At 42.2% G+C, this 22,664-nt stretch overlaps 1 protein-coding gene across 1 annotated transcript in view; it reads left to right on the top strand.

Moving 5' to 3' along the window:
- Positions 1–22,664, top strand: part of TSGA10 (testis specific 10) — a 1,008,750-nt gene that overhangs the window by 190,767 nt on the left and 795,319 nt on the right. The window contains exon 6 of the mRNA XM_044071816.1: positions 18,495–18,650. Coding sequence (XP_043927751.1) covers positions 18,495–18,650 — 156 coding nt within the window. The remainder of the gene's footprint in view (positions 1–18,494; positions 18,651–22,664) is intronic.

The raw sequence follows: 22,664 nt of genomic DNA, 5'->3' as shown, positions 1-22,664 counted from the left end.
AATGTGGAATGTGACCCATGTGACTGAGGTGTATACACACTAAACCCTAATGTGGAATGTGTGACACAGGTCACTATAGGTTATACAGATGACACACCTGCACATCTGCAACCATATTACTGATGCCTGGCAACTATGCCCAGACATGGCTAACTTAGCAGTACTCCATGTCCCACATGCCATCTGTGTACCTCACACACATGAGGAACAAGTATGACAGTGATGTCTGACACCAGCAAGGTGAATGTACTGTATCTGTGGCCTGCTGTGATTATATGTGTATGTTGTGCAACACATGTATGTATTTGGAAACTGTATAGGTGAATACTTTCATATCATGACACACTCAAGATGTTCAAGGCATGTTATGTGGTTGTTTTGATGTCATGCCTGCACAAGTTGTGCACAGGCCTGTATGATATTTAGTGTTTCACATCTGCAATATCACCATTACACAAAGACCATAGTTGTATTGTGTCGAGCCAATGTACAACAGGGTGTACACACATGTACATCACTTCTACTGTGTGTGCTGCTTCATGTCTCTGGCCATCCTCCATGGCCATGTGTACACATGTTTTGTCCAATGGTTGTGATGGGCATTTATGTCACATGTCAGTGTTATCCCATACGACATACACTCATAGATGTCATATGCTCCACTGAGGACAGGGTTATGCAGACAAAGGGTGGTATGTTTGGGATGTGAGATACCATGTTTTGCAGGATAGATGAGCAGTGTTGCAGTCAGCCCACAACATGTCATGGACATGTCAGATAACACATGACATTGTGTGATATTCATAGCACGGGTATAATCCACAATGGTGAATCCTGTGGGCTGGTCATACTCCAGCTCCAACATATTTACAGTGTGTACACACATATGCTCTCTGTATAGTACTGTCTGTATTCCCCACATGTGTAATGCTGCTCTGTAGTACCTGTCCCTACAGTGAACCACACCTCCACCATTGTATTCATAGCTGTCCACACATCTGGCAATGACAGTATGTAAGGTTTAGTATAGGTGTTTTATATAGTCTTAAATCATTCCACATGGGTAACCACTGTGATGCATTGCAGGTCTGACCAGTGTATATTAACAGGACCACCATACATTATGTGTATATGTGTTAAATGGCTACATGACAGATAGCATGCAATTAATATGATCTGTGCATTATCAAGCCTGGTAAATAACAATCTCACCTGCAACAGGCTGGTGTCGCTACAAAATGCCAGAGGTACCTAAATAGGAGTGTCACAGCAGTAAGAACATTATCCATACCTGTGTGATAGCTACAGGGTGCAATGTCCATGTTAGCACATAAGCCAGTACAATAGACTATACTATGGAGTATGCACCTCTGTGCATACATAGAGTAGCAGACTGTAGTATGTGGCATGTGTGCATACATGCCTTGCATATGATGTTACATTACATATTGTACAGTAACACATGTAACTATATGAAATATAGGTGTGTTATATGTGCAGTCGTGACTTACCAGGCAACTCCAGGCTCAGTGATTGAGAGACACCCACCTCCACAATACCAGCTAAAGCTTGTGGATGGAGGTCTGCAGGTGTCCCCAGGTTGGCCAGTAGCTCCTTGGTACATGTGGATGGGGGCTGGGTGAGTGGCCCCCCACCTGTTGCACCTTGTTCCCTGGTGATTGCATTAGCATGCTGTTTTGCCCATCTTATGAGGTCCGTGCAGTGTCGGCACACCTGCTGATAGGTGCAATTGTGGCCGTCAACATCATTTACCCTCCTGTGGAGTTCCTCCCACTGGGCATCCTGCTGCTGTGCATCATGTAGCACATGGCTGAAGAGTGTTACATGGTTGTCGAGGAGGTATGAGATGAGGACCTTATCCTCCAAACGGGTGTATGGTGGCAGCCTGGCACATGGCATACCTGGAAGACATAATGATGGAGGCAGGTCACAGTAACTCACAGAGAAGTACAGAAGTACAGCTGAACATACATGTGTATCACATTTATTAAGATTACAAATATGTATTTGCAAATCTACATGACACTAACACCACTGACATGTTTAACTCGCACGCATTTCACACTTACTGGTGATTTGATATTATCACCATATATGTGTGTGTCAAGTGATGACATTGCTCATACTCCATGTGGATGTCTTGTTGTGGGCATGTCTGTTTGCCTGTACTGGTGTCTTTACCTATCAGGACATGCCTGTATGTGTTCACATTAATGTAATAGACTTTAATGCTGTGTATATGTCACATATATAGTCATACACAGCCTTAAGGGACGTGACCTGTGACCCTGCAGACTTGCTCACAGAAAGTTTTACATGTATGTGTTTTGCCATATACATCTACATGGCACTGTACAGCTGTTTAGCATCCTGCCATGTATTACCAGTGTTGCACATGTGAAACACATGGGACAATGGCTAGCCTGATGGTATTTGCAGGGTTGGATGTCAACTATAGCATGTATGGTTATAGTGAACTAGTAGGTTATATGCCCTGGGCCATTTATGAGCCTAGGCTGAAAGGTTACCTAGCTGTAGCCAACAGACAGGTAGGTTTCAATGGCCAGTTCAAGCAGTGCCACAGAACTGATCCACAGGGTTACTGATATATTTGCCATGAGGTCCTCACACCATGTCACAAAGAGGGACAATGTGCAGCTTCGCTGGACAGGGATGCATAGTATGGCAGGAGTATGTAAAGTGTATGGGACAGAGATCTGTCAGACATGTTGTGATCCTTGTACTAGAAAGGTGGATGTCCATGATGTATGTGTTTATTTGAAATCAGGATGTGTAAGTGTAGCATGTCCAACATCTCTGGGTTGGACATGACCTTATTCAGGGTAGGCATCATGCTTCATAGTGGAGCTAGGGATTGGGAAGGCCAGTGTAGGCCATCTGAACATGGCCAATAACCTTAAAGGAGATATGTGATCTATTATGGGTCACTTGAGTGTTGAGTATGACTGAACAATGATCTCTATATTCATGGATGGCACCCTGTCATGATTAGGGGTGCCATGTACGACTACCTGTCTGGTGTGGTGAAGTAACTATCAAAGGAAAGACTACTGTCCAGCTGCATCCCATACACACACAGTTTCCATTATGTTGACCACTGCCTAGGTGGTAGTTCATGGGTTCAGGGTTTTTAACATAGGGGATGACAATGCAATACTTAGCTGTCAGAGTGTGGTCATATGTCACACACCACACATCGACCCACAAAGGCCCTTCTGTATGTTGACTGCAGCACACATTGAGTCAACTATTGCTCTTAGTTCATAGTCATTTGCAAACATCAATAGACAGATGCCTTCTGTGTTAGTCTGTGTGGTATAGATAACAAAGAGGGGGAGTACCAGGAATTAACCCTGTATTACTGTAGCTGGCACTGGTTTGATGTGTGTTTATTAGTCAGACACCTTCTGTAGTGTTGGTTCTGCCAGCAGTCCAGTTGCCAACCACTCCTGTGACATAGGAATGTACACCTAGTATACTGAGTGTAGCTGGAACACAGTATGGGTGATGGTGTCCTAAGACCTGGCAAGGTCATGATATGCTGTGTGAATCATCCTTACTGTCATTTACATCTGTACTGACTACATCAAATAAGTTGATCACGGTTCATGGCCTTTCAGACCAGACTCAGCAGGGTGGTAGTGCACTATTTCCCATTATCAGTGGTGTCTCCCCCTTTGTGGGGTGTGATAACTGTTTCTGTGCACCATTCAATGTGTACATAGCCTGACATGAAGCTATGACTGAACATGATGTGTATGTGGAGAGCAAATTGTTCTGACATTTCTGTAGGATACACCCTGGGATGTTGACAGGTCCCATGAAAGCTGTATGTATGGCTTTAGAGAGGGCAGCTTGTAGCTGCATAGTTGTTATTACAGGAGCTCTGTAGTGTACATGGATATATAAATATGTGTACCTGTTGGGGGAGAGGTGGGAGTGGGTTTAGGTTCTCCAAGACCCTATCTGGATGAACAGGTGCTGTTTCTATAGGTGCAGTACTTTCCATTTCGATTCATGACACAGCTATAGAATGCTCTGTGGTTGGCCTCATAATATGTGGCTGATTAGTTTCACAGTAGCTTTGTCTGGTTTTATATGGTGTATCTGCATCTTACTGAGGCTGACCAGGGATCACCACCACTCATGTGTGTTCACAACAGTTACTACCTTCTGTAGTACACTTTAAGGCAGGGTACCGCCAGTTTGCCTTCTTGTTTGTGTTTGGTTGAATCTTGGTTCTGTTTCAATGGCACAATCACTGCACTTATGTGAGTGCTTAAAGTTCATTTGTATAGGATTCAGCATTTGCACATGCATTGTCCATCTGCATGGGTGCCATGACAGTCACCACTTCACTCTTAAGAAGCATAACATTGGCTTTGGAGACTGGCTGTGTAGCATACTGTTAGCCCTGTTTGTGTGACTATGGGGGATCCAGGTCATTGGGGTTGATGAAAGCTAACATGCATTTAACGCAGGTGTTGGTACATGAGGTGTCTTCCCAGTTCATAATGGAATAGTTGAGAGTAGCCATTATTATGGTTTTCTGTCTCAAACATAATATTCCCCATTACAGTACAATATAACAGTTGGGAATTCTGAGGCATGGTGGGTGATCTGTCGCAAGGTGCAATTTGGATTCCACTTTGGCACAAAGGTAGTTGCTCAGCATAATGCATCTGATTTTATGCAAGTGCAACTAGCATGGGGGTGTGCATATCCTTCAGGAATATGGACACACCTGTGGCCTGTGTGTTCCAATAAAGGATAATGGGCAAGAGGTGAGGTATGTGTTATAACATGGTCATGCAGGTGTGCTCTCCAGAGTGTTGAACCATATCTCAGTCACTGCACAGATATGTTCTCCATGTTAAGGATTGACATAAGTGAGTCCATATTGAGTTTCTGAAATGTATCATTGAGTAGCGAGACCTGCAGTTTATTGCGTGGCTGTCCCTGATACAGCAGTGGATTTCCACTTGAACTTTGCATGATCAAGGCACTATATGAGAAGCTTGAGCCTTAGCCAGTATCCAGATTCCCAGGGGTGACAGGTGCAGGCTCTGTCTAGCAAAGCATCATGGTCTGTCAACCATGTTATCCCAGGCAGAGATATACTGAGTACCCTTTGCATTGCACCAGTACATTAGACAATTGTGGAATACAATACTTTTGTCCCTGTACTGCAGTATCATTCTGGCCCATGGCAGAATGCTACCTAGGCCTTGGGACATACCTGCATGGGCTACAAGACCTGACAGTTCCTACATGTGTGTTTCCATGCAGTTCAGGCTACTGCATCACAGGTCCTGCACAACAACATGGAATATGCCAGGGCCATGTGTATAGTTCAAAAGGTGGTCGTCTGAGTGTATGGGTGTGTGGCTAATCATGGCAGACAGGCAGCTGACACTATGTTTGCCCTCATATAGCTTGGTGTGTAACATAGTGCTAGAGTTTACATTCACAAATGAGTACTGTTGGGCATGTTTCTGGCCACGTGTTCTGAGGTGTGGCATAATTATGCAAACTATGTCATACAGTTTGTGTATTTTGTTGTATGTCTATTCCAGCTTGGGAGGTCACTTGCTTGGCCAGATATTTAAAAGCCTCTGTGAATGTGTGTGATTTCTGGTAGTATGTGTGGGTGTCCTTACTGTGTTCTGGTAAGGGTATGTGTTGGTTGTGATGATGAGATGCATGTGTTAACCTACACCTCATGACTGTCCAGCCCACTCATGGCTATAGACTGGACTCCCTTCCAGCTTACCCCTGTAGCTGCATCCCAGACAATGTGTGTTGTGTGGTGTTATGTGGGTTTGGCAGTGTACATGGCATAGAGATTACATTCCCCCAGGATGGCCACATACACAAAGCTGACATTAGTAAACACCAGTAGATGACTAGTGGACATGCCTGTATGAGCATTCAGTACTACAAGTACCAAGTACTGTATTTAGTGTACATATTTCTTATGAAGATGTTTTAGACAGTGATGCTCACAAGTAATTACTTGTGTTATGGACACGACAATACTGGCTATTACAGAAACATAGTAGCTACCTTTAGCAGCAGTCCTCCACTGAGGAGCACATCACATCTTAATAGTTGATTACAGATGATGCAAGTGTCTACAGGTCTATTTCCTTTTCTGGGTATATACTCACATATCCACCAGAACCATGAGCTCTGTTGGGCACAGACACCCACTCCCCAAACAGAGTCATGTATCAATAGACTGTGCTGCCACTATCAACATGATCAGGATATAATCAGATAGTGTAAGCCATCACCTATGAAGTGGCTATTACACATGGGCAGCAGTCTTCTACATCTTACACTCCTACTGCAGATGTTACACTGGAGTTAAAGATGATATGCAACCTGTTTCATTACCAGTACTGTGCACTACCTTACATACAGTATTTGCAAGTGGCTGTTAGTTTGGCAATGAGAGTTTAGGCTACACGAACCTGAAAGTTCAACCAGTGTGTCTCTACTCTCAATATCCATTCTATGTAGGTATGCACATAGCCATTTGGCCCAGCCCTGTAACAAGGGTCACTACACATTTGCATAACATGTACACATGCACAACTGTTATTGCTTGCAAACGATACTAGAGAGGTGGATATTACATGTATTATGTGCATGGATAGTTACCTAGCTCTTCCAATTATCTTTGCTATCATGCTGCTAAACTGTCAAATGAATACAAGTCATATGTATCATGTTATTGTAATTGCCAATAGACATAACTAATGTTTGCATAACATAACAGAAATGCTATGTAAAATGGAGTATAGATCTTCCTAAAATACTGTACATTACACAGTTATTGGTACAATATCCCACAATGCAAACCATATTTGCACAGTAAGCCCACCTTTGACATGTTTATCTTACTTATACACCCATACATATGTCGACTGTTACACTACATCAACATATACTATCCCCTGTTATAGCACATACTTGTTGGACCAACTCTGACACTGACAGTGGCTGGAAGAGAATTGGTGAGTTCCAAGTCCATATATATCATCCCTTGTGGTGTATGAGGAGTTTGCCTTGTGACCTACAGCAGTACACACATAGAATACTGCAAGTATTACTATTGCTCAACAATACATCGCTACAATATAGCTATTTCCACTATATGCATTGATTACACTGAAATTCTTACAGAACAAGTACTACATACACAGATATACTAAATGTTATACATACCTTCTTACTAATTGGAGGTGTTATTGACAGGTATATTACTTGTTTTCGGTTTGTGTTTCAGGATTTTGTACTGTTCTACAGGTAGATACAGATGGTTTGAATGTGTGACAAGGCATCCATTTATAGTTAGAGATCAGTAACATGTGCTATCCTGATAACCAATTGGTGTTCCTAAGCAGTTAATTACATGCACATCAGCTGTGCAGCTACTGCCTTAGCCAATACCATGGCAACAGCGGAGTATAATTGAGTACTCCACTTGGGCGTTGTCCCTTTGCCTTACTTGTGAGGAAGACAGCCTGGAAGTGTTGTTTGAAATCTATTGCAACAGCTGTATGGAGACAAACACTAATATAGAGTGTGTAATGCCTAGAGGATTTGGTCTAAATGTAAGTACTGCTGTTATATTTCTGAACATTGCTACTTGTGCAGGGTTTGTCTGTACCTAATATTTCTGCATATGTTTCAGTCTGGCCAGGATGTTTGACCAGCTCAAGGCTGCATGGCTATGCATATAATGTTAGGGGGTTTACAGTGTGCTTACCAGGCATCTTTAGTTTGGTGTTAATGTGTATCATACTGTGCTGATGATCAGTATTCGGTAACACTTCCTGGTGTAATTACTTTTCAACCCTCTGAAACGGGAATAGTTCAAACAAACCCTGTAACATCAGCAGCTGTTCCATTGTATAACAACAACTATTTCACATAGGGCCATGTTAGTGTGTCTGTGTCCAGGTATGTTAAGGTTTCAGCAGATGTCGTATAGTGGGTGAATAATTGGTTATGGTATGACAGTATGTATTGTTATAATTAGTTTGGGTGTGGGGGAGATGTTGGTGGGTGTACATAGCAGATGCAGGTGTGTAGGAACCGCTTTTATACATCTTCTATATGTGTGTGGGGGTTCTTTCCCTATGTGAACACCTATCCCTTAGTGGACTAATACTATGGTAATTGCAGGCTGATTCATTAAGGCACTGTTAAATGCTTTCTCTATAGCATGCAGGTACTGTTAGTCTGTGTATTTCTGTCATGGATATTTGCAGTCATTGTAGTTGTGTTGGTGACTGTGTCCATAGAACATATATGGAATAGTGTGTTGGCATATACTCTTCATATGTTATGTTCATATTGTTTGGGGGGGGCAGAATGTGTGATTGCTATGGTCCATGTTATACTCAGATATGAACACATCAGATGCTGTATACACACATGTATGTATGTATATATATATATATATATATATATATATATATATATAGATATATGTATGTGTATATGTATATAGATATAGATATATAATATATATTATTGCATACGTTTATCTGTACCTCCATAGATGTGTAGATGTTTTTAACCTATCTATATATCTACATATATATGTATATCTCTATATATCGACATGTATCTATGTATCTCTCTCTCTCTCTCTCTGTGTATATATATATATATATATATATATATATATATATACACTGCATACACCTTTCATTGGGTACATGGCGGATTGTCCTATTTCCACACAATCCTCCCTTTTGTGTTTTAACCTGTCTGAATACACAACTGGCATTGGTACATCTCAAGTAGCTTAGTGGTAGGTTACTCTGATGAAGGTGTACATGGTTGTCAGGTTCTAATCCTGGAAGGGGTTATTATTTTACCTCTGAGTAGGCACTGGTAGGGAATGTGTGAATAATGCACATTTAAGCAGTTGTAAGCAGGTTTGCCCATGGGCTGCTCGATGTTAAGCAAAGGTTAAACCTGTGAAGCTCTTATCCGTTTAACCGTGTTTAAGCGCCGCTTACCGTCGCGCAAACCCACGCAAACCCACTTATAACTGCTTAAAAGTGCTTTAATCCACCTGCATCCAACAGCCCTTATTCTGGCCCTCAAAATAAATTAACAGTCCTTGCAGGTCTTGAACCCAGGGCCATGAACACCACAGTCTCAGACTTTACCACTAAGGCATCTGAGATATGTACAAATGTTATGGTGTTTAGAATATACATTTTACTACAGGCATTCCTCACTACTGAAAACAAATGTGACAGTCAGTTGGTATACATATGTATGATACATGTTAATGTTCATATATTTGTGGAATTAGGTGTTGAAAGTGACATGACAGGGTGTATTATGGATGAGAATGGTTTTTATTTTATGTCCTTTTTATATTGTTCCCATACTCCATGTATAACCCTCCAGTTCACTTATTGAACATCCAACCCAGGCTCTCCTTGATGCATGATTTCATTACCCATCATTCCTCCCCCACCACAATCTCCACATACACAACAACTATCCCTTCTATGGTGAATTAGGATAATATTAATAGTTATAATACCAGGGCTGCATGTGTTTTGTGTACACTTCAATTCCTTTGGATTGCTTCTGTGGCACGCAGTGTGTTCATAGATGTTTATATATATGGTTATAGATGTAATTGCATGTATATCTATATATTTATATCTATGTGCAGACATCACTGACGTGTATATATATATATATATATATATATATATATATATATATATATATAGTATTAATTTGTAACAGTTATACATATGTAGACTTGTATATGTTGATTCACAAACTACAATACAGTACAATTTACTGTACGTATGTACACAAAGTGACTGTCCCATTTGTGGTCAGTACTGTGGAACGCCTATAGTATAAGGTGTAGTCTAAAGACCATGAAACATGTATACAGCTCAGATGGCTTAGTGGTAAGTCCCATGACTATAGTGTGCATGGTCCAGGGTTCAACACCTGCGATGGTTTAAAAATGTTTTTTTACTCCAGAATAAGACACATTTAAGCAGTGGTAAGCATGTTTAAAAGTGTTTGTGTGACTTTAAAGCAGCAGTTAAACAGTTAAAACAAGCTTTAAAATGTATAACCTGCGCACGCAAACCCGGCCACATCTGCTAACTACTCAGGATATATACATTTCAGTGAAGTAACATCTCACTATGTGCTTACATAACATTACATTCTGTGTTGACTTTAATCTCCAGCGCACGTGGGTTTATATGGGTGTTGCAAATGTGTATTATACTGATGAATACTACCTTTATATGCAAGCTGCGGTTAAGGTATACTTTTTAACATGATAAACATCCCTGACTTTATTGGGATTTAAACCTCGAATGCAGAGATACTATGCAAATGTTGTAACCATTACACTATTGACATTAACATTGCTTCCGCCTATTTCCTATTTAGATGATTTCTATGCATAAGCTAGGCTAAGCAAAGGGCAGAGATGCCCAAACCCACTGGGCTTCACTTACTCTTGAAATAAAAACATATAACAAATGAAATGAGAGACTATAAATTACATTCCTAACTAAATTAGTCATAGCCCCTCACTGACACACTTCAAGGGAAACCTTGATGTGTGAATGGGTAACAGAATATACACCCCTGGGATCATGTGTCTCAGAACCATACAGCCAGGGGTGGGGGAGCCCCTCCAGTTTTATAGCTGCAAGACCTGTTTGGGGAAACTGAATGGTGTTGACTTTTTCACATTAACATGCCCTCTTTAGATCACTAAGTGCCCCTATCACCCTCCTCCGCCCCAGTCTTCAACAGCTTTCGGCAACTCTGTGGAATCACTTCATTGGCTATGCTTGAAAGAGGCTCAGTTACTTCATCAATGGAGTGGAGAAAGCCAACACACTGTAGCTATGCTTCTAATTGCCCTTGGGCAGATAGCCTACTACCTATTTGTGAACCTCTAAAGTGCAGGCCATCACAGTCATAATATGTGAATAAACAGAACTTTCAGAACACAATATACAGTGAAATATCGCCATGTAGTCAGAAAACAATTAAGTACAGCAATAACATACAGAACACTGATACTTAATCACTCCAAAAGCCTTCTTGGAAGCTAGAAGACTTGTATAAGTTTAAAGCTTTCTATTGCTTACCAGTAGGTTACCTACAGGAAAGATGAGAAACAAGCACAGATGGGAAACATGCATGCAACACTACCATACCAGCTTATGTATCAGCCTTAGGCTTTGGAATACTGACCAAGGCTATTTGCCTTTTTTAGGGAAGTCTCAATGGTGAATCCCATCTCTGTAAACAGCACAATAGCAGAATCAATGATGGTCATGCTATTCAACACCAGGGGTTGTGATCACAACATGCATGCACTCACAGCACTCCTCAGTATGGACAACATTCACATCTTTGCAGTAACTGAGACCTGTTTTAAGGCTCCTGAGAGCACACCGGCACTACCAGACTACAACCCATACCACACATTTCGGACACAGAACATGGACTGACACAGACATGGAGGGGGTGTATCCATATTCATCAGGGATACCTAAACCTCCAGGTTATTGGGGCAGCACGATACCTGTGAAATCATCCATGTGCAGCTAACATCAGCCACAACTGCAATGCAAACTGTGGCCTGCTACAGATCACCCTCCATGACCCAGGACCACCACTCCACCTACCTGGAGACAGTAGAAAACATGACAGTCGTACCGTGCACCCTGGTATTGGTCGATGTCAACTACCCTACCATTAACTGGGAAATTTACTCAAGTACTCACTTCCAGGCCCAGCGCTTCTTGGAATTTATCACCTCATATGCCCTGTATCAGATGGTAAACTCCCTAATGAGGGGTGCAAACATACTAGAAGTGGTAATCACCAACATGGGCAAAAGGTGCACCACAGCGGAGGTAAACCGGTCACTGATTAGATCTGACCATGAACTATTCACTGTTTCCACACCCAACCATCTCCACCACCCATGGAAACTACAGTGTATACCTTTCCTACAGCTAAATTCACACTACTAGAGACATGGGTGGGGGGTTTTTCAGCCCCCATGCTAAGGGAAAACACTGCTCAAGATACAGACAAATTTACAAATGCACTCTATAAGCACATACAAGGATGTATGGATCGTTCCATCACTGGTAAACCAAGACTCACCCCTCCTAGACAAGGACACCAGTCTGATGGACCCCTGCAATAAACATGCTATACAACGGAGGTAGGACAGTAGTCCAGAAAAACAGCAAATCCCAAGAAGGGCAGACATCTGTGACCAGTATTAGTAAGGAACGTAGGTCCATCATGAAATCATCCAAGGCTAACATCAACAGGAAAATAGGCTAGGATTCGAAAGATAACCACAAAGCCTTTTTTGGCTATGTCAAGGATCTAAGTGGTAACACACAGATTTGCACTGTGCAATATAGCACAAATTATACTGAACCTACTGATATCGCCACCATCCTTGCAGATACATTCAGTAGTGCAAACTTCACCCCCTAAAGAGCCCACAACAATACTTGAAAAGTACAGTATCCCAAACATCAGAGACACACAGGTGGAAATGGCCCTCTCTAACAGCAATAAACAGCATCAATGGTGGCAGATGGTATCCCAGACTGCATCTTGCAAACACTACAAAACAAACTGAGCCCCACCTAATTAAGCTTTTCAACCTCAGCCTCTCCACAGGCTACATGCCCATACAATGGCACGTGGCAATGGTTATTCCACTCCACCAAGGTGGAAACACAGCTGACCATGGTAACTACCACCCCATAAGCCTGATTAGCCTGGTCTGCAAAGCTATGGAACGCATCCTCATGGCACTCATTAACAAAGACATTGGTAACCTCCAAACACTTGACCCAACCCAGGTCAGCTTGGTTGAGTGCAGTTCATGCCTACTGAACCTGTTTGACGTCTTACAGACAGTCACCAACACGTTAGATGAGGGGAGAGGTGGTTCACACATACTACCTGACCTCGCCAAGGCTTTTGACAAGATTCCCCACTCAGGTGTTGTTGATAAACTCACCAGCCTGTACATACACCTATACATCACAGGATGGGTTGCCAACAGGCTTACACACAGAACCCACATGGTACGACTAGCGGTCTCCAGGTCCAACTCTTAACCAGTTATGACTGGTGTCCCACAGGACTCAGTCCTGGGACCCCTACTGTTTGGCATATACTTCTCAGAGGTACAGGCAAACACAGGTGGACTACGGCAGACCATGTTTGGCAATGACTGCAAACTGGGAGCCATACTTGACAGTCCAGCTGACACAGACATCCTTCAAGAGGCCTCATAGAGACCAACACAGGCTGTCAAAGTCATAGCCTCCAGCTAAGTGCCACAAACTGCATGATCATTCCATTGTGGAATATTAAGCACCCACATATTAACACATAAGTGGCAGCCACTTTAATACAGACGAGGTAATAGGGTATCTGGGGACCAAGGTAGATAGTGATCGCTCCTTTGACATCATATCTCCAAAGTAGTTAGGACATCCTTCTGTGTAGGCCATCTGATTACTAAAGGGTTTGCATCTAGACATACCGAGGTTATAGTGCCCCTTTAGTCATCACTTATCAGTCCCGTCATAGACTATAGTAACCCATTTAGGATGTACCTCAGAAGATGCATGCAACAGCTGGAAGGTCCACGAATGTACCTCACCAAGAGGATTCTTCTTCTTTCGGCTTCTCCCGGTTAGGGGTCGCCACAGCGGATCATCTGTCCGCTTAAGATTGGCAGTGGGGTTTTACACTGTCGAGTTGCCAGCCCAGCGCCCAACCTTCCACAGAAGGCAGACACATGCACATACTCACACCTAGGGCCAATTTAAAGTATCCAATCCACCTACTGCATGTCTTTGGGATGTGGGAGGAAACCGGAGCACCCGGAGGAAACCCACGTGACCACAGGGAGGACATGTAGACTCCACACAGAAGGCATCCCAGCTGAGAATTGAACCAGAGAACCTCTTGCTGTGAGGCAGCAACGCTAACCGCTGCACCACCGTGGCCACCCACCTTGCCAAGAGGATTACTGGCCTCAAGCATATGTCCTATTCAGCCAGACTGAATAAACACCTACTTTACTCAGTGGCATCTCGTTTACTTGGAGATGATCTGTGCTGGCCATCAAAGCCATGTCGAACTCAGGCTTAATGGATATGGCTCCACCTATGGGAATCCATGTCACAGTGAGCCACACACTGTAGTGAGCTGAACCTTGCCACAACAATAACTGAAAGATGCTGGAGGGATGGATTCCTGTCACAGAAACTCCTCATACTTTGGAACAACATCCCTAATTACATTATACAGAGCCCCTCACTAACACTCTTCAAGAGAAACCTTGAATAATGGATGGGGAACAGTAGATACACCCCAGAGATCCCGCCATTGGCTCTGCTCCACAGAGGGATAGTTAATGAATCAATGGGGTGGCAAAAGCTGACACATTTTGGCTAGGCTTATGAATGTCCTCAGGCAGTTAGCCAAGTACCTACCTATGAACCTATACATACAGTATAAGCACATGCTGCTAGCTTAATTTACTGTTCGGGTGTTGACTTACCTTGTGCCAATAGCTGTTGTGTGTGTAATAGTTGAGGGCTGCCTATGTTTGATGCACACAGTAGACTGCATATACATGACAATTTACAGGTAGTCTTGTGTGTATGCCATCCATTTTTACTGTGTGTGCAGGTGGAGAAAGGTGTCAGTCCCTAGGTGCCTATACTGTCAGTGTGTGTGCTAAACGTTCCCTCCTTGCCAAGGCATGGACATACTGGACATGCCTCCGTCTACCTACTGGGGCTGGCTCAGGGTGTTCGTGGTCTGAGTACCTCTGTGCCTGTGGGGCCCTTGGCAACGGTGGTGGGCTGTGAAGGCCTTCACCATTCTGTTCCTGCTGCAGCAGTTTCTGCAGGATCATATTGTTTAGCATGGCACATATTATGAAGATGTGGGCACACGTGCCTGGAGGGTACTGCAAGGCTCCACCAGATATGTCCAAGCAACAGAACCGTGATTTAAGCATCCCAAATACATGCTCTGTGATGATTCTGGTTTGTGCATGTGCCTCATTATGGCATTCCTGCATGGGTGTGTGTGTGCATTTCTGATGGGAGTCATCATCCAAGGTTACAGTGCATAGCCAGCATCCCCCATCAAGTGGCCATATGGGATTCCCCCCCCTGGCAAATACCTGATACAGCTGTGAGGCATGCCAGATGTGGGAGTCGTGATAGCTTCCAGGGCTGCCAGCACACACATCCATGATAATGCCCTGGGCATTGCACACGACCTGGCAGTTGATGGAGGGGTATCCCTTGCGGTTTATGTAGCGCCTACTTTGCTTACCGGATGGTGACTTGATGTGTATGTGCGTGCAGTCTATTGCACCCAATACCTCCGGGTATTTTGCCACATGGTGGAAGAGAAGCATATTGTTGGCCAACTCCTCCTGCATTCGGGGGAAGTATATGTGCTCATTGGCATGTGGTAACATGGCATCCAGGAACTAGTGAAGTACCCTGGATGCTGATGCCTGTGAGATCCCCGTGATATCCCCAGTTGGCCTTTGAAAGGTACCTGTAGCTAGCATTCTCAGGCTTACACATACCTTCGTATCCATTGGGGTGAGTTCCCCTCTGTTTGTTCTGGCTCTGAGGAGTGGCTGGCACAGCTCCACAAGTTGCTGTAGGGTGTCCCTGTCCACCCTGTAACTCTCTACTATCTCCAGATCATGTAGCCCCTGGTAGGTTACCCTGGGTCTGAACACTCTTCTCCTCCTCTGGTGCCTGAGGTGGTTGTGTGCATCATCCTCCACACCACCTTCAGTCTCCAACATATGCTGGTGGATCAAAGCTATGGCAGCCCCTAACATGTGCATACTAAAAGTTCCCCATCTATATACACCAATGGTGCAGAGTGTATGGGAATACACAAGTGTGTGTGTGAGGTGCTTTCACAATTTATACTATTTTTCTATGAATGCTGCTGATGTCATTGGGTGTATATCAGCATTTGCAGCTGCAGGGTATCTTAATTATGGGTTTTACAGTGAGTACTGCAAGTGTGGGGCCTTTAGTGGGGAGTTATGCTTGCCTGCCTTGATTAACCTCTTGCCCTTTAATTCACTTTTAAACCTGGATCCCCTCCCATTATCAGGCATGCATCCACCTGCCGTCTTTCTTGTTTTATACTTTCCCCACCCAGTCATATGTTGCAAAATGTGTCTTGTAGCTGATATACTGCAAATCCGCTTTGTTCTGCTGTGACACTTTACTGTTTTCTTTGCAGTACAGCCCCTCTCCTTTCCTGTTTTTATAGGTAGCTGCTTGCAGCCTTGTTAGGTGTTGTCAATGGCCCACTGTAGGTTTCTAGGTGTTAATTAGTCATTTATACTCCAATTTCTCTGCTGCAGCATTTCCTTATTTCTTTCCTATATCCTTCCTGTTTCAGCTCCGGTGCTCGCCACGCAATTTAAGTGCGTTTTCATCTCCATACACATGTATACTTGGTTACCTTGTGTATTCTCAGCTAAGCAAAGCTATAGCCAGTTCGACGCACCCCTATCCTGCAGCTTTGCTTAGCGTGTTTACAGCAAAGGTGACACACCCCTCTCTTGATGTCATCTTTATCTCAAGGGCACACCTCGGTGTTATGACGCTACTCTGTGAGGTGCATTCTTACACCAGCGGGGAATCTGTAATTCACTACTATTCCTCTCATTTGGATGGCATTGCCTACTAATTCCTAGCTACCGTGCAAAACACTGTCACAGCCCCTTAGCAACTCTTGCACCATGGTGTGGTGTAACATGCCTGCCATTGACTATTATGGGAAAATCATGATATGTGTTACATTGCAGTTTTATTCTATATTTTTCTATTTTTCTTGCGATTCGGTTTGCGCGCTGCTGCCCTGCGCTTAAACTTCGCGATAGTGCGAAAAATGAAATTAAATGTTCTTTTTATATTTTGTAAATTTTTTTATGCCAATGGCTATATATTTAGCCATTGGCATATATTAACGATATAATACATGTGTTTGGCTAGCTGTCATGGCTCCGATTTTATGTTTGCAAAAATGTAAACCGTTTTTTACGGTTTACATTTCTGCATGCTTACACTACACCTGCACCACTTCCTGGATCGCTAAATACCTTAATTTGCATGCTACACTGCTGCAACTGGGGTAATTAGCATACAGGGGCTGGGAGCTGTGTGGGCGTACCATACACAGGTAGTGCATGTGGAAACAGCTCGTACCTGGATCGCTCACCAGCCATATTTGGTGTTGGAACGCCAATGCTACTCCTGCACCTGGTGCAAGCTTCATGAATCCCGGTGACTGTTATTTCATTTCTTTTTATTTTTTAAATGTTATATTGACTTAAAGGACAGCAAACAAGATATGAGGTATGTTAGGGGACTAGTGCATTATGGGTAAGGAAGGCGCTCGAGAGTTTGTGTTCCACAAGCAGGAAAAAGTAGCCGAGTGATTCAAACCCATTTGTTACTGAAGAATGAAAATGGACAACACAGATAGAACATTATGGTAAGTACATAACTTTTTCATATATTGCTATTGTTTTCATAAAACTAACCCAGTTTATAAAAAGTTAAATACTCGTATGTTAAGATGATGTTAATATATTTTAGTGGCCAATGCTGGTACAAATGTAGTGCTTATATATCTTACTGGTACCTATATAATCTATTATTTCCTAAATGAAGGAGTTTTAGACTTTTTTTTTTGAGATGAAGTATACTTTCTTTAATAGGTAAAAATGTTAACATCATTTACTAAAATCATATGGTCACCTAACTTTTCAGAGTAGACCTAGTTAAGAAAATGAGTTATTAAGTTTTTGGGACTATAAATCATTTCATTTTGCTCAAATGACATTTCAGTATTTAACCATGCCAATTGCTCTGAGTTAACATTTCCATTCCAACACATTTTATTCAACAGTTATGTATATCTGAAGCAAAGAAAGCCTATGAATTGTGAAATGCAATAACTTATGGCAAAAATGAACAATGACTTGGCACGCCACCTGATATTTTGGACTGTATAAAATTGGGACTTGGAGTATTTGATTCCAAAGTGAAAGTTATTGAATAATATTTCTGTGTTTTGATAACTTTGGTAAAAAGAAAAAAAAAGAATGTTTCTAGAATTTTGAATTCCAGATTTCCTGACATTTGAGCTACTAAAATAGAATAGTGTTCTCATTAGGCCATGTTCCATTCTCAGCTTAGTCATGCATTTTTTCAGGATTTTCATTTATTTATACTTTGCGAATTACAAGTTTTGTGCAAAGTAGGTTGCATCTTGGTAAATGGTTCCTATTTTATTATATTCTTTTGCAGGGAGGAACTTATGAATCTGAGATCATGCAAGTCATCAGGGAACGGGATGAATATCAGTCCCTGATACATAAATATGAGCGTCATTTGGCAGAAATCCAGGCCAATGTTAAAATTCTAACTAATGAGCGGGACAAAGCCAACAGGATATATGAACAGGTACTTATGATTTCTAGCTGCTTAAACAGCAAGTATAAAAATATTTTATACTGATGGGGCAAAAATATATTCCATTGTTTTTGTGGGACATTAGCAATGAGCTACACAAAGTTTTTAGTTCTAAAACATTTCTACACCTAAAGTGAATTCTCACTATCCTTGTAATTTTTATAACTTTTATGAAATAAACCTTTAAAAAGCTAACCAGAAAAATAAAACAAAATCTTTTGTGGTAGTAGTTCTAAGTGTCTACTAGGAGGAGAAATGCAGTTACACAAAGACATACAGTAAGAGCAGGTCTTTACAAGCCCATACTTACTGACTCTTAATTCTTACTGTAACACCAGTAGACACATTTCAGAATGAAATTGCCACAGCAAAAAAAAGTACAAACTGAAAAAATCCAAACTGCCATTCACAGTAATCGTATCTCAGTAAGGACACCTCCATAAAAACTTCTCCAAAGCCAACTTCATGCTACTCAAGTCAGAAGTTACAAACTTCATGACACCCATGCAGACGGGAACTGAAAGTTCGACTGCTGAGTCTTACACTAAGGCACTGTACGAGCATTCCACTCATGCATGAATCGTGCCATCCCAAATAGAACCACGATGCTCTCCTCCAAAAAAAGGAATCCAATCTGGTGGTCCCCTGCCATAAACAAACTTTACAACAAAGAAAGAAACTGTTACAGAAAAGAGGAAAATCCTAGGATGCAAAAACTCCCTTTCCAGCCTCAGTAAGAAGCTGAGATCCCTCATAAAATTCTCCAAAGCTAGTTACAAAAATAAAATTGCCAAAGATTCCAAAGACAACCACAAGGCATTCTATAACTATGTCAAAAATCTAAATGGCAATGCTCAGATCTGCTCTGAGCTACAGCAGAATTTATTTATTTATTTATTTAAATTTGTTGACCGGGAGTGTCCGACTGGATGTGGGTCCATTTTCAGCGGAGGCCCGGGGAGAAAAGCTCCATAGTAAAATAAACAGACCGTAGTTACACTGGATTACATAGCGATTAGCAATTTAACATAGATATTTCTTACAACATATTTACAGATGAAGAACATAGTACATCAGTAGACAACTAGAATCTTTATCTGTGAAGTACATAACAGGCATTAACAAATGTAACAATGAGAAGTTCCTGCTGTATAATAAGTACTAGGCTTATGAGCATCTGAGCTTGCTATAATCAAGGTAGTTAGTGGAGTGGAAAGAAAGGTAGTAGTTGGATGGGGTGGATGATATTAGAGTGGAAGTTGCAAGGGCATAGCCAGCATGTTTTTAGGTGCGCTTTTAGTAAAGTTTTGAAGTGGGTGCATGATGGTATGGAGGTAATTGTGGGTGGGAGTGAGTTCCATAATTTGGCTATGGCGCAAGAGAATAGTGCTTCACCAGCAGAGTTATTAGCTTTAGTGATCTGCAAGTGATTTTTGTTGCTGGATCTTAGTGGTCTGGTGGTGCGATAGGGTTGGAGTAGATTCTGGAGGGATGGGACATTTAGTGGATGGTTTACTAGTTTGTGGGCGAGTGAGAGTTGATACCACTGAAGGAGGTGAGGGAGTTCAAGCCAGCCCTGTTCAACAAGGGAGAGACAGTGGTGACTACGGTAGGATGCCCCTGTGGCGAATTTGGCGATTTTGTTGTAGCAGGTCTCTAGCTTGTTTAGATCACATTGACTTAGGTTGGTATATATTGGAGAGGCATAAAGTAGGGTGGAGATAAGGTGGGAATTTGCTATTGAAATCTTTGCTGCTTTGGTGAGAAATTGTTTATTTCTGTATAATGCTCCTAGTTTTTTGTGGAATTTTTTTATGGTCATGGATATGTGAATGTCAAATTTTAGTTTATTGTCTATTTCCACTCCTAGCAATTTGGTGTGTTCAGTTGGGTATATAGTGGTGTTGTCTTTTGCTGTGATGTTAAAGTGAGAGTTGTTTTGAGTATGTTTGGTGGGTTGGAAGATGAGTAATTTAGTTTTTTTTGGGTTGAGTATTAATTGGGCATCGGATAACCATGTTTCAACAGAGGAAAAGGCTTCCTGTGTGAATTTTTGCAGTTTGGGTAGGGACTGGGCTGAGCAGATGATGGTCGAGTCATCTGCATATTGGATGAGTGTGCCATGTTTGGTGGCAGAGGCTAGATTATTGGTGTAAACAGAGAAGTGTAGGGGTCCAAGGATGGATCCTTGGGGAACCCATGTGGAGACAGGTAGTTGGGGAGATATGTCATTCTGTCATACAATGGATTGTTGGCGGTCAAACAGGTAACTCTGAAACCAGTTGGTGACTGATTGTGAGAAGGATAGGTTATTGAGGACAGAGATAAGTTGTTTGTGTGGGACCATGTCAAATGCTTTAGATAGGTCTAGGAAAGTAGCAGAGTAGAGATAGCCATTGTTTTTATGCTGAAGGATAGTGTTAGTAAAGGAGAGAAAGGCAGTGGTGGTGCTATGGTTTGGTCAGAAACCATGCTGAGTACTGGAAAGGAGGTTGTTAGTAAGGAGGTAGTCTGAGACCTGAGAGTGTATGCATCTCTCTAGTATTTTGGAGAGTGGAGAGAGAATAGCTATGGGGCGGTAATTGGTTAGTTCTGCAGAGGGTCCGCCTTTGTCGAGGAGAATTATATGTGAGACTTTCCACAGTGTGGGAACGTAACTTTCTGACAGAGATCGATTAATCAAGATGGATACTGGGTAGGCCAGAGCATCAGCTGCAATTTGTAGGTATTCACTTGGGAGGTTGTCTGCTGCTAATTTGGTGGGTTTAAGTTTAGTTAAGAGTTTTTTTATGTTGGAGGTAGGTACAGGAGAAAATGAGAAGGCAGTGGCAAGATTACTAGTTGAACGTGTGGGTTGGAGGGGAGGGGGGTTGTGTTGTTTAGCTAGTGATAGTATGGTTTGGGTGAAGTGCGTGTTGAATGAGGTAACAATATTTTATGAGGAGTGAGGGATGTTAGGAGGAGGGGTACTGACTTTACCTGGGTGGAGGATGGAGTTTATGGAGGACCAGAATTGTTTGGGGCTGTGTTGTGAGGAGTCTAGGGCAGACTGGTAGTATTGGAATTTGTCCTGTTTTATTAGCTTTTTCACTCTATTGCGTAGTTCTAGGAATTTCTGTCTAGCTGAGGGGGTTTTGGTTTTACGCCAGTGCTCCCAGGCTTTATCCCTGATTTAATTTCTGACTTAGTGGTTTTCTGTAGCCATGGGGAGGGTTGTGCTTTGGTTCTGGAAAATCTTATGGGGGCATGGTAATTAAGGATGTTCAGGAAGGTAGTATTAAAAAGTTCCACTGCATAATCTAGACTGAGGTACTTTAGAGCATGCCAGTTACATTCTTTGAGGGATGAGATGAATGTGAGTGGGTTAAAGTTTATTTTTTTATGTATATGACGATAGATGACAGGTTTAGCTTGGTATAGGTATTTTTTGAGTAGGAATGTTGGGGAGTGATCACTGAGGCTATCTGATAAGCAGCCTGTTATATATGACTGGGGGCTCTTACTGACTAGTATCCAATCCAGGGTAGTGTGCTTGCTGGAGTTTTTATTTATCCTTGTTGGTGACTGGACTAGTTGGGTGAAGCCATGAAGGTGTACATGATGGGTTGGATTGTTGCCAGAACAGGCTTGCCAGTCAATATTGAAATCACCTAAGATGATAGTTTCTTGGGGGAGATGGTGGGTAGACCAGCTGAGGAGGTTTTCTAGTGGAAGGATGTTTTGGCCAGGTGGGAAGTAGCATCCAATTATGTTGATGGTTTTGTTTTGGTTAATTTTGAGGTTGGTATATATTATTTCTTCATTGCCTATTTGTGGAGCTGATGATTTTAAGATCTGGATGTTTAGATGCTGTTTAAATATTATAGCTACACCACCTCCTTTCTTGTTTAGCCGGTCTACTCTTAGTATGCCATAACCTGTAAGGAGTATTTGCTCACTGGTAATGTGAGGTTTTAGCCAGGTTTCTGTCAGGATGACTATATCTGGGGAGTACAAGTCTATGGT

The sequence above is a fragment of the Protopterus annectens genome, chromosome 5.part0 (genome assembly GCF_019279795.1).
Source record: "Protopterus annectens isolate FY-2018-M chromosome 5.part0, PAN1.0, whole genome shotgun sequence".
In the NCBI taxonomy this organism is placed as follows: Eukaryota; Metazoa; Chordata; order Ceratodontiformes; family Protopteridae; genus Protopterus; species Protopterus annectens.
Note: the sequence above shows the minus strand (reverse complement) of the source record. Positions and strands in the feature narration are given on the sequence as shown.